The 13,759-nt window shown below is 40.3% G+C and overlaps 1 protein-coding gene across 1 annotated transcript; it reads left to right on the forward strand.

Annotated features, from left to right (window-relative positions):
* The first annotated feature begins 463 nt into the window (after positions 1–463).
* Positions 464–9,937, forward strand: pdk2a (pyruvate dehydrogenase kinase 2a). Its single transcript, XM_005913678.3, has 11 exons — positions 464–702; positions 1,344–1,485; positions 2,017–2,088; positions 2,227–2,411; positions 3,816–3,905; positions 3,992–4,069; positions 4,524–4,600; positions 4,690–4,788; positions 7,805–7,915; positions 8,249–8,362; positions 8,557–9,937. The coding sequence occupies exons 1-11, from the start codon at positions 585–587 to the stop codon at positions 8,698–8,700; spliced, it is 1,230 nt and encodes a 409-aa protein (XP_005913740.1). The 5' UTR covers positions 464–584; the 3' UTR covers positions 8,701–9,937.
* Positions 9,938–13,759: the final 3,822 nt, after the last annotated feature.

The following is a 13,759-nucleotide window of genomic DNA, read 5'->3' on the forward strand; positions in this document are numbered from 1 at the left end:
ACAGGCTGGTTATTTTGTTTCAATTTTATGCAATTTATGGTTTCGGTGTAGCTCCAGTTTTTCTGGGTTCCCCAAACAAAGATGGTGGTTCTTCCTACTGGTGATTCTTGTGATTCCACCCAAAATACTACCCAGGGTCTTGTAAGCATTGCAAAGATGGCCAACAAGCAGTAAGCATGGCTTCTAGAAGAGGATTAATATTAGTTTAGGGTTTATTGTTGTTTATTGTGTTTGTGTTAGCGTTTTTATGACTAAAACCACTTGATAAACGTGTTAATTTATTTATATATTAGTTCAGTTTGGGGAACTGAGGAAGAATTTAGGAAGAATTTCGAAAGTTGGGGCCTCTGAAGAGTTTGCTAGAGTGGAAGAACCCAAACTCACTAAGCCCGCCTCCTCCTCTTCTGATTGGCCAGCCTGGAGAGTAAATTAGAATTCCCACTCTCCCATTGGCTGGAGAATCCTACATCTCCGCTGCTGCCTCCCTTGTTTTCATACTACAGCATGAAAACACCTTCAGTGGTTTGGAGTAGCTTAGCTTTGGAACCTGTTTCTGAGTAGACTCGGGACCTCACAGAGCAACAATGAAGTTCGTTCGGTTTATCATGAAAAACGCCGCCGTGGCCAGCGCGCCGCAACACATCGAGCATTTCTCGAAATTCTCTCCTTCACCCCTCTCCATGAAGCAGTTTATCGATTTCGGTGAGTATTGATCCTCGCTAATGTTGTTGCTGGTTTGTTTTTGTGACAATGGGGGGCTACGTGACCTATGTGGCGTCAGCTGCGAAGACGTGACCACAGATGTACCACCGTTTCGTGTCCAAATGTCCCGTGGCCATGCATGCTTGCACGGCTCTGCATCTGCTCTGCAGTGTTTGCAGAAACATGGTGCTCATTTTTGCTAGTGTTGCGTCAGACGTGGGCCTATCACTGTGTGCATTATAGTATATGTTTTTAATTTTCTCACCACTATGAACTGCTATTAAAGACTTTATGATGTGCAGACTATCGCACGTTTTGTGCAAAGGGATTGCAAGTGTCGACACAGATGTTTACATGCGAATATTAATTTTCTATTGTTATTATTGTTGTTGTTGTTGTTGTTGTTATCGCTGTTATTGTTTTTTTTTAATCCATCTGACTTTAATTTTGTTGGATTAAAGCTAGTTTAAAAATTACCCACAGTTGTTTATTCCAGTCAGTAGTTCAAAAAAAACTTTGTGCGAATTTGAGACATTAGAGAAAGTTCTTCTTACTAACATTTAAGACATTTAAAAAAAACTTCTGAATGTGTATTTTTCTCCGGATCATCTAGTCAGTACATCTGTTTGTCCCCAATTCAGGTTCCATTAATGCCTGTGAAAAGACGTCCTTTGCTTTTCTGAGGCAGGAGCTTCCAGTAAGGCTCTCAAATATCATGAAGGAGATTAACTTGCTCCCTGACAAACTGCTCACAACTCCATCTGTGAAAATGGTGCAGGGCTGGTAAGTTGAATGGGGTTTATTGATTAATATGATCCAAGTAATCAAATGTATTTAGTTGCTTTTTATATTGTAAATGTATTTATTCAGCAGAAACATTTTCCAAAACAAAAGAGCAGCTTATTACAGTTAGTGTCTGTCAGCCTCTGGTGTTTTACGAAGCATATTTGATGCCAGCTTTTATCTTCCGTCTAGTCACAGTCACAGCTGTTGACTTGTTTATTGCCAGTTTATCCCCCCCATCGTGCTCAGAATCACAAAGCCCCCTATCTGACCAAGCTGTACTCCTTCCAACTAGGGCTGCGCTGGTGAATGTGAGGCGGAGACGTTAGAGTTGAACTTTACCCTAGTTTCTCCTCACATGTCACGTGACTGTTGTTTTCAAGGCTGCCGTTTCTGCTGTTTCCCTTTATGAGGAGTGGGCTGTGATCTGTATATGTGCCATAAACAAAGTTTTTCTTAAAGAATTGAGGACTTAGCAGTTTCTCTTGTATTTTGCAGCACATGTTAACATGTTTTAACTTATATTTTCAGGTATGTCCAGAGTTTAATGGAGCTCCTTGAGTTCCTGGACAAGAATCCTGATGATCACAAAGTCCTTGGAGAGTAAGTTTCTCATTCTTATGGGTGTTTTCATGTTTTGTAATGAAACATGACCTTTGTGTTCTCCCAAGTGCCTTCATCCCTTTCAATGTGGTACTGCCCAAACCCCTGATGCAGGATGTCTTTGTCATTCCTCCCCAGGTTTGTTGATACCTTAGTTACCATCAGAAACAGACACAATGATGTGGTGCCCACCATGGCCCAGGGTGTCATAGAATACAAAGAGGCCTTCCCCCAGGATGTGGCCACCAACCAGAACATCCAGTACTTTCTGGATCGCTTCTACATGAGCCGCATCTCAATCCGGATGCTCATCAACCAGCACAGTGAGTAACATTTGAATTTTTTATTTATTTATTTTAATTCACCGTACCTTTATTGTCAGTGTGTTGTTGTTGGATATCATTGAATGCCGTCAGGGAATCATCACATGAAGAGCATGGCCAGCTAGAAATTAGCTTAAATTGTTTACATGCTAGAATTTCTTTTCTTCTGATCAGGTTATGAAAAAGCTTATGAAAATCTAATTTGATTCTGCCGTGTTTAATCTTTTGACCATTTCATTCTGTGTGGGCTTTTAAACAAATTGCAGTCTTAATGGGCTCCACACAAACTTGGGCACCGAAAAGAAGAAATGCTGCACCGACTGCTGTGCTTGTATATGATGCAGCGTTCATTGCACAATTACAAGCTGATGTAAATGTACTGATGAGTCATCACATGGATGGATTTGGTGCCGCAAGCCTCCCGTTTTGAGCAGAATTCTGAAAGCAAAATTGCTCACATTTTTCTGCTTTAGGCAAAAGAGTGAATGGCTTTACATTTTTCCGACTGATACGCCCCATTTTTCCTTCTTTTTGCCTGGTGTCCCTGTGACAAGTGCTGATAACACTCCCATGTCAACAGCAGATGGTTGCTCTGGCATGATGTTATGCTCTTCAGACTTCTGTTTTGTTATTGAGAGCTTGTGGAGGTATCATCAGCCATGTGGAACAAAGACAGGTGATGCATATCACTGATCTGATAGTTTAGATTTTCAAAATCACTGTTGCGTAAAGGAAAGCATTTATGCTTTATTAACTGCACAACTCTTCTTGAGAAACACTTTTAACACGTATGCAGGTTTCTGCATCTCATAGCAGCATATTGTGCTCCTCAGTGGTATTTTTAGCATGTGTTCCCAAGTGTCTGACTTGATGCGTGTTTTTCATTTTCTGTCATTTATATGCTGTTGTGGTGGTAAATGATCATAGTAAACACAGCCAATGTTTCAAATAATGAGGGCACCATATGTTCTAAGTAATCACTGTGTTCAACACAGTTCAGCTCTTCTTCAGTCTTTATGATATCAAAGAAAGGGGATATATGGGTGTCCCAGATACACATAATATACCCATAAAGCTTGTTTCATAAAAAATGGGCTGAGGGGTTGCATCAAGGCTGATAATAAGATAAATAAGGATTATTTTGAGCTGTGAATCATGCAAAGCTGATCTACTAGAGTATAACAGTTATATTATAGAGCTGGCATGAACATAATATGACCCCCTTTGAGTTTTTTTTCTAATATATGTATTAATAAGTAGCACTATTAAAACAACAGAAAATAGTTGTACTTCTTCATTATCTTGGCATCAAAACCAAGCTGTGTATAGTATTTGTAGTTTTTAGTTAAACGTGTATCTCAGTGGTCCGTTTGCAGAAGATTCACTGTTTTCTTATTTCTACAGCCCTGATTTTTGACGGTACCACCAATCCGGTTCACCCAAACACCATTGGAAGCATTGATCCTCACTGTAAAGTTGGAGATGTAGTCCAGGGTAAATATACAATATGGTTGAATCTGAATTTTGTTTGTCCCTTTGTTTTTTGTTTTCGGTGACATGCTCTCCCTTTATATTCACAGATGCCTTCAGAAGTGCCAAGATGCTTTGTGATCAGTACTACCTCTGTGCCCCTGATGTGATACTTCAGGAGATGAATCGTAAGTTACAGAATTTAGGAATTCTGTCCTGCGGCCCATATTGACCCTTTAGCGTTATATTTACCCAGGTGTGAAAAATCTTTTAAGGTAATCATGCAAACAGCCTCAAGGGTAAAAGTCATTGCAGTGCAATGAAGTGGTTTCAGTAAAGCACAAATAGACCCCGGGCCTCCAGTATGTATGCACAGTATGAGTGGTTTTATGTAAGAGAGCATGATGGATCCGAGAGGGCTCTAAATATAGCAGAGAGTCTGATTTGATGGCTAAGCGGGCCTAGCTGACCACATCAGGCGGTATTGACACACAGACCTTTTCCTCTCCATCCTCACAAAGCGTAAAACCAGAGTGCAGCAGAGTAATTGCCACTAATGGAAATCATCCATGAGTGGTTAGAATAATGAATTGTAAATGAAGTGGATAGAATAAATACTTCTCTTTTTTTCCTTCTGTGCAGTGAAGAAGACAAATCATCCAGTAACGATTGTTTATGTGCCATCTCACCTTTATCACATGCTGTTTGAGCTCTTCAAGGTAGGAGACCCAGTTTTGAATATGTGCATGTTCAACTCAATATTCCTGAACATCTTGAAAATTTATTTTATTGTCTTAAATATTTATAGAATGCTATGAGGGCCACGATAGAGACTCATGAGAGCAGCAGGAACCTTCCACCTATTAAAGTCATGGTCTCTCTTGGGGATGAAGATTTGACGATTAAGGTGAGTTGCAATCTTAAAAAAATAAAGGGACAATTCATCCTGACCTCCAATTTTCCTCCATGTAGACTGGTTGTTGTCAGTTGCTCGATTCTGGAGATGGTGATTGTACAGATTGCTCAGAGTTTAAAAAGAAATAATAAGAAAAATAAATAAAAAATCCTATTTAACCCTTTAAAACCGGTCTGAGCGGGCACGCTCCGTTTTGCCTAACTATTTTTAAATCCCGGTAGCTCTGCAACCACGTGAGCTAGCGCAATAATTTTTTTTGCATATGATTCCAGAGGAGTTGTACTTACATCTTATGCCATCAGCTTGTCCTAGGTCACAGTTTCCTTCCACACATATCTTTGCAAAAACTGCATAAAAATCACTTGCAGCAACAAAAACATAATATTCCAGAAAAACGCTTTGCCGATCCGATCAGCTGTTTGTAACACTTCCTATGTCCATTAGCGTGAACTATCACATGTCCGCCATGTCCTGCCCGAAACCGGAAGTGACGTCACTTTCGCAGAAATGTAGTTTTTTACCATCAAGGCCTCATGAGCCTATACTGATGTTGTTAAAAGTTATGTTTGACTTTCTGTGTCGTTTCTGGGATGCTTAGGACACATATTGCACTGCTGAAAATAGTTTATTTTGATGCAGATGCTGCTTTTTTGCAAATTTGCACTATAATATTTATTTTCGTTTTTCCTGCAGTGTATAGAAATTGGTGTATTTCAAAAATAAAACTATGAAGACACTCAAAATAAATTTCCTGTGGTGGGAAACTAGTTTGTGCAACTTTTTTGTATTTACAGTTTTGAGGGATAAGCCTCTTAAATTTCTCTAACTAGAAATATATGTTAAAAAACAAAAACGATTTTCAATTTTTTTGTAGTTTATTGCACTTTTTTGCAATTTATGTAATTACTATGCACCTAATGCAGACATATTATTAAATTTGGGCTATAATGGTTGTATTGATGTATAGCAACTTGAAATGCTCCCAAAAATGGCTACTACAGCATGTAAAAATATAATATAAGCTCTGGCGGACTTGGTTCTATGGTAGGTCTTAAAGGGTTAAAACACCAGGCCTCAGTCACCCACACCTGGAGACCCATTGGCAACCATATAGCAACTTCTGATTTCTAGAGGTAAAATGTGCATTCCCCAACCAGCTGACCAGCGTTTGGCCTCCTTATGATTGCCCCAAAAGTTGATTCTGTTCATCTGGACGTAGCGTTTTCAGTGGGAGAAACGTTTCCCCAACCTTATAAACAACACATTTGCGTGATGACTGAAACAAGTACCATGACTAACAATGGGCTGTGGGGTCAGTTCCTGATCATTAATATGCAAATTTTCATGACCATTGATCAATTGTCATTGGGTAATGGTCATGAGTACCACTCGCAGAGAAGTTTGGTTAAAATGGTACTCACTGTCATTGATCTAAAGGCATGAAAATTTGCATATTAATGATGAAGAAACTCACCTCACAGCCCATTGTTAGTCAGTAGTGCTAGTTTCAGTCTAGTTTTCAGGGTTGGATGATTGAGCGTGCATCAGATTGATGTCAACTTTTTTGCAAACACTCGCCATTTATGTTCTGAGCTGCAGTGAAGCTTGAAAACGTGCAACACAAAACTTCTGAGTAAAAGTTGCACCTTTTGAAATGTTTTGGTTGCAGGGGTTTGCCTTCAAAGTAAAAGTAATCTCCATTTCTGGTTTGTCCCACATTTCAGTTTCACTGCATCATGGCGAGTTGTTTTTAAGTTTGTGTAGACAAATGGACGTTTTCCAGGTGAACTACTGGTGACTGGGGCAGTCTGGTAGGAACCTCTGAGTAAGTGTCATTTAGGTGCAAGCAAAGGCAGGCGTCTCGGCACCTATGATCCCCAAAATTGGGCACCTCAGCTCAAAATAATCTAAATGGATCACTGGCACTGGGGGGGAAATGGTGTGATTTCAGGGGTGCATAAATTGGACCAATTTTATGGGTATATCTGGTAAATCCAGAAATTTTTAATAGTAACTCAGTACCTCAAAATTAAATGATTAAAAAGTGCTCAAATCTGCACAGCATACCTGTGTTCAGCCCCACTCTGGATTCAGATAACATCCTTAATGTGGTGGGAAAGCGAAAGATCAAACGACATCCTTGATGTGAACTTGGTCTTGTTCTACATGCATTCATGCAGGTTACTTCAAGGAGTTTCCTCCCATAGTGTTCTAACATATTAACAGCAGCTGGATTAAAGGGTTTAAATTGCCTGTAGGAGTCAACAGGAGCGTAGGTGGTTTTTATTTTTGTGAACAAGCACATATAAAGCAAGGTTAATGAAGCTTGTAAAGGCAAAATTATTTCACCACACTGATCCTGTTTATTGCTGTCGTTGCACCCATTTAGTATTTATTGCATTAATAATACAGGGATATCCCACACGGTACAAAGCGTGCATCTGATTTCAAAGCTAAACTTACCTCTCCTTTTGTCATGTCCACCCAGCGCTTTCTCTAAACATGTTATGTAATGACTTCACCCTCAATTAAGCACAGTGCCTACTGGCACGCAGAGCTACTAAGCTCTGATAAGATTAGCACCATGGGCTGTCTGCATTCATACTCACAGAGCCTATAAATCTTGACTTTATGCCCACGTGTCAACAAAACACTGTCGAGGCTTCTTGTGCCCGACTAGCTTGACTATAAGTGACATACTATAATAAACAAACTTATTGGTCTTTAACAGTTTGTGAATTAAATGGCAGAATCTGCACTTGAAATTAGACTCGTTTTATTTATGCTTTCCACCTTCAGTACCAGCAGCAGCCTCTGACAAATACAGGCCACCCCCCTCTTGCACCACACGTTTGTCATGACAGTATGTACACAAACATAAGACACTCGGCTTCCACCCTTATATTGAAGCCGAGTGTTCATGACAGGCAGGCCCGTCTCTCTTCAGCTCTGTCCAAGCACCTCACATCATTCTCTATTTTTACCCCCTGCCCGTGCTGTGCTGTAGGTGAGCGACAAGGGTGGCGGTGTCCCATTTCGTAGGATTGAGAACCTTTTCAGCTACATGTACTCTACTGCTCCGGCTCCACAAATAGGAGACCAGAAACGGCCTCCACTGGTAAGTAAAAGTAAAGCCTAAGAAGTCGATCATTAACAGCTTTGCACAAACAACAAACTGTTTATTCAGCAGGTCTAAAGGGTGCCGTTATGAGCACCACATTCTCTTTGGTTGCCTTTCTTTATAGCCTCCAAGCGTTTTATTGCTTACTTAGTCATTTAAAGTTTGAAGCACAGGACTAATATTGTTGTTTTTTCTGAAAAAGCCATTGACCTTCAGTCACAATACAAACTTGACAAAAGATCTGTTTGTTCCATGGATGAGCAGTGCTGCTTTCAGTGTGACAGAACAAAGCCTTCTTAAACCCTTGATCTCCCTCGTCTCTCTGTACAGGCTGGCTTCGGCTACGGTCTGCCCATTTCTCGTCTCTACGCCAAGTACTTCCAGGGGGACTTGCAGCTCTACTCCATGGAGGGCTATGGCACAGACGCTGTCATCTACTTGAAGGTGAGCCAGGCAGGGTGATCATGCATGAAACTGTGACAAGAAGCCGGCAGTTTGAAAGTCTGGAGCGCATAACAAATAGAAGCTGCCCTGTGCCATGCCTTTTGTTAAACACAAAACTGACTCTGCAGACCTGTGGAACTGGTGTAGGTAAGACAGGACATTTGTAATTACATCCTGTCGTCTTGTCCCTCCAGGCGCTGTCCACAGACTCCATCGAAAGGCTGCCAGTGTACAACAAAACTGCTCTGAAGAACTATAAAATGAGCCAAGAGGCTGACGACTGGTGTGTACCCAGCAAAGAGCCCCTAGATCTGAGCAGCTATAAGGTGACCAAGTGAAAACCTCTTCTGGGCAGTACAATGAAGCCTCCAGAATACGTCTTCATATCCCGTGTCATCTTCTGCCAACAAGATGGGAACCAGACTTTGTTTTTTTTCACTCTGAGAATCCTCTTCAGACTAGAGCAGACATAAGTAGCCTTTTTAATTTCAGCCTGTTTTTTAGCAGTAGCTTGTTAATGCTTTCTGCATCCGTTATCCTTTTCATGAGAAAATGCACACATCAGAAATGGCTACTAACAGGAAATGCATTACAATCACCTCTCAGACTTTGGTGAAGTCGCTCCAGTGTTGCTGAACTACACTCTGTATCGGTCGAGAGTGTGAGGTGACGTCCTCGAGGAAGAGACGGGCGGCCGGGGATAATGCAGCATGTTGCGGGTGATTTTAAAAACGTAGATTATGACTGATTTCATACAGTAATGCTGTTGAAGACTTTTCTATTAAAAGTCTTTACAGCTGTTTAATAAGGGACATGTGGAGGTGTTCAGTTAACAGGAAGCGCCTGTTGTTCAGCCTTATCACAGCAATTTCACCCAAAGGATCACTTTATTCGAATACTTGAAGTATTTAAACTAATACTGGTGTTGCACATTGTTACATTTCTGCTGTACTGTAATGCTGTTTCGTGTGTAAATTTGAACAAATGTTTGACTCTGAGCAAGTTTTGTGCATGCATTTCTTTTTTTCTTTTAAAAAAAAAAAAATGTAATCGCAGTATTCCCACTAACATCAGTTTTTTGTGGACCAGGGTGAATGTAATCCACTCTCTTTCTGGGTGTTGTTTTGCATTAATTGCAGTGAAAAGAACAGTACATGATATAATCTACAGGACACGCGGTTCTCTCTGACGTACAACAGTAAGCTACAGTATCGTTTGCCTGCCTTGGTGGGTGGTTTAATGCTTTTTGACAGTTCAATGGAGGCAATTGTTATTAAACTTCATCGGATGTCGTGTTTAAACTCTCTACCATCTTGTGATCCAGCAAGGCAGGGGCAGATCTTTTGTTGTAATGTGCCATATGAGAACAAAATGCCCTGTTGCATATGAACAGTTATGTTTTGTTTTGAGGTTTTGTTTTTTTTGTTTATTTTTTTTTTTTAATGATTTAAATCCATCTTAATCATACAGTATGTACAGAATTATTTTTATAGCTACACTTTTTTGCAGCTGAAAATATTGTAAATACTGTAAATGCGATCCAAATGACAATAAAACAGCAAACAGTTTAAAGTGTTACTCTTCTGTTCTATTTTTTATTTTTTTTATTTTAATGTCATCTGCAGTCGGTTAATTAAGCGTACAGAAGTGATTATATCAATCAGTGGATGGTCCCTACGGTGCAGCTGATTACAGCTGTGGGGGATGAAAGGAGAAGTGATTAGGGAAAGAAACAAAAGTAGAGAGAGTTTTGTCACCGGGTCTCCTCTAAAGATGGAGATGAGGTCAAGTTCAGTAACTCTACCCTGTAGACATTCCACCACGTGACCCTCGTGCGCCAAAGAAATCTCACCACATACGTGACCGATCAGGACTTTACGTCTAGTTATTTCCACTCAGCTGCTTTCACTGCCTCAGGGTACAAAGAGTTACACCACTATTTTGCCAGGAAGTGACAAGAAGGAACACACTGGTTTAGTAGCTCTCGGCTCAGAGCCCAATAAGACAGAGGTCATGTTCGAGTAAACGGACTAAGATGTGGGCTTGTGGTTGCTGGATATGTGGGGAGTGTGAGACTCATGCAGCCAAAGGATAAAAGCCTAAAGGGAGTTCTAATAATAGCTGGCTTCTGCTCGCTTTCTTTTTCAAGAGGGTGAGAGGCAGTATACATTTAACATGTTCAGTAATGGCTGTGCTTTAAAGGTCACTTAGACATGCTTGTTCTAAATTCTAGAGTCAAATACTGACTTTTTTACCCCTTAAGCTGTAAAAGGCTGATGGGGCAGCATGGACATCCAAGCTTTTGAATTCGATAACTCAAGGACGAGGCAATGTTGGATTTTAAAATTCATACAAATCTTGCATGTGTTTTAATTGGAGTGACCACGACCTCAAGGTCAGTGGTCATATTTGTAGAAACCAAAAATTAAACTTTTCATTAATACAACTTAATCAACATTACCACTTACAAGCATATTTATTATCCTGTGATTGTGCTATCACTTAATTATCAGTCATTTCAAGTAAACATTACTTGTGTTGTATTTATATGATGAAACCAATCAGGGTAATTTTCACCCCCTGTATAAAATGATCTAAATAAATAAATAACTATCCATCCCAGAGATGTAATCTCTTCCAGCATGTGCTCGATTGGCACTCATTACATGCCTGAAACACCTCAGCTGGCTCCTTTTGATGTGGAGGAGTAGCAGCTCAGTTCCTCACCCTATCTCTAAGGCTGAGTACAGACACCCTTTGGAGGAAACTCATTTCCGCTGCTTGCATCTGCAGTCTCATTCTTTCAATCACTACTCAGAGCTCATGAGTAGAAATGCAGACCTCACAGCTTCACTTTTACACTCTGCTCTCACTTCATCACGACAGACCAGTCTGGCTGTTAGTCTCCCATTCCTCTCTCTGCTAACTTAGGAAGCAACCCCAAGATGCTTAAACTCTCCATGGAAAGTTGTACCTGACCCAGAGTGGACGATCCAGCCTTTTCAGGCTGAGAACCAGATTTGGAGGTGCAAATTCTAATCCAGACTGATCCACACCTGGATGAAAAGTGTTCTAGTGCAAGCTGCCCCAGGTCATTGATCACTGAAGCCAACAGAACCACATCATCTGCAAAAAGCAGAGACGAGATTCTGAAACCCCCAAACCCATTGACTGCGCTTAGAAATTGGTAGCAAAGGATAGCCCTGGCTAACTAGGCCCAGAGAACCAGTCTGACTTATTGCTGGTAACGCAAACCAAGCTCTCACAAAAACAACTAAAGCTAAAAACACACTTCAGCGAGTCATAGCACAGAATTGGCCTCGTGGTATGCTGAGGACATGCTGGCTGTGAGTGAACAGAAGGAGGAGTGAACAGTTGCTATGTTCCTGTCTGTGTTTCAAGAGCAAAGGTACCACCTCTTTCAAGCTGATTTTCCAGTCCAGAATTGGACAGTCCTAGCAGCAGGTGGAGCTTTCCTTAATCCCAGGAGGACCACTGTTGCTCAGACCTGTGGTGTAGAAGTAACAGTGGCAGCACAGGACACACTCTAGTTGTCTCAGTAGATCAGCTAACATTGGTTTTTGATAACATCCAGTCTGGGAAGTTCTCAGATGATGAATGCAGCGGTGGAGTCTGTCTTTCTTATAATCACTCGCAAAGTGACCCTAACCCATGATACTGTGTGATACCAGCTATACAACAACATTAATGTTTGACTTTATTATTGCCAAACAACACAAAAAGAGAATTTTGTAAAATTAATACTTGTAATAAAATTAATTACCTTTTGTTGATCATACCTGATGCCTTAAGTGACTTTAAATTCAAGACTTTTGCTTGTATGTTTCTCTAATATGCTGATATGTTTAAAGGGGAGGACAATATAATAATATAATCAATTTAAAGAATTATTAAACTGCTGTATCTGACTTAATCACTCATTTAGTTTTACAGTATCTCTTAAAACCCTCCAGGGATGCCCATTTGTTTTTGTTGATGAATGAAAGGTCCTGTGGGTGGCTTGTTCTATATCCCGTATTGAGTGTATATGGGCCAGCAGCTGATCTAAATGCAGCCATAGCTCTGAGTGTTTACCCGCAGGCTTACACAGATACACAGAGGAAAGAATCCAATAGCGCTCAGCTTCTATCTCATACAAACAAAAGGCTGATAAACTCTCCATAGCAACAGCAACCCCTGCCAAAGTACACAATGTCCATCATCAGCATGTTGACATGTACAAGAATTCTCAAAGTGCCCTTATGCATAATCTTTTTGTACCAAAGGTGTGCAATGTTTGATAGATAAGAAGTTATAGACTTCATATATATCATGACAGCTCCCATTGGTTTCGTGTTCTACTGTTTTAAAGCCTCAATTTGGACTCATAGACATTAAAAAAGAAGATCGTAGACTCTGGATCTGAAAAGTTGAAGCAAATGTGGAAGTGATTTGCTAAATAGACTTCTAGTCCCATACAAGTCTAATTAGAACACGGCGCTCTGACTTGATCCCAGTAAACTTGTCTGCCTCTAGGCTCTGGGCTCTGGGCTAATAATGAGTCAGTATGACTCATTTTGGGTTATATTGAATAAAAATCCTGAGTCAGTTTCACGAATCTTGCTCATACTCCGTTTTTGAAAGGATAGTTGTTGGATATGCTCAATGGCTGATGAACTGTGATTGACAAGTTGTTAGAAATGAGTGGGTTTGCAAGCCACACCTGTAATAACACATATTTTTACTCCAGAACCCTTAGTAGCAAGCTAAAGTTAAGAGTTTTATCCTAAGAATTTCAGCCTCAGGTGGCCATTAGAGGAAATGAATAAGATATAGTTTCATGAAACTTGCACATCTTCTTCTGCTTTTATTTACATTTTACACTGTGTTTTTTTCTTTCTTATTTCTCTTTACATTGGGTTTGTGATTATTAGTGTTATTTAATATCAGTTCTCTATAGTAAAGCATCTGGAACGTGACAGATTCAGTTTTAATGAACGAACAAGTAGTGGTAATTGGTGATTTTTTTAAAAAAAAAGGAAGATAAACAACCTGCCTCGGCTCAGTTACATCTCTCGGTGACCTGTGGCCCAGTGACCTGCAGACAAATATCCAGAGCAGAACATTACAACCGCCACAACTGCCAGGGTGAAACACTGTAAACACCCTGGCTGCCAACAGATACTAACATGCCAAATGTTTTCATCATGACAAACTAATTGTGATTTCAACAGCAGTAAAGCACGCGGCTTGCTCTGCCAATGGGGTGCTTTTCATAAAGCTATTCATTTACTGCATATTTGGACTGGAGCTACAATTATCTCCTCCACTTTAAGTCAGCCTACAATAAAACACAAGAACTATCTCATTTTCTTTTCAAGTAAAGATAACTCCTGG

The sequence above is a fragment of the Haplochromis burtoni genome, unplaced genomic scaffold (genome assembly GCF_018398535.1).
Source record: "Haplochromis burtoni strain Fernald_Lab_line unplaced genomic scaffold, NCSU_Asbu1 Contig_6, whole genome shotgun sequence".
Taxonomy (NCBI): Eukaryota; Metazoa; Chordata; class Actinopteri; order Cichliformes; family Cichlidae; genus Haplochromis; species Haplochromis burtoni.

Bases quoted from the DNA above. Each gene is read 5' to 3' on its own strand.
- pdk2a (XM_005913678.3), top strand. From the start codon at position 585: ATGAAGTTCGTTCGGTTTATCATGAAAAACGCCGCCGTGGCCAGCGCG. The intron at 703-1,343 runs GTGAGTATTGAT...TCCCCAATTCAG, and splicing joins GAAGCAGTTTATCGATTTCG to GTTCCATTAATGCCTGTGAA. The intron at 2,089-2,226 runs GTAAGTTTCTCA...ATTCCTCCCCAG, and splicing joins GATCACAAAGTCCTTGGAGA to GTTTGTTGATACCTTAGTTA.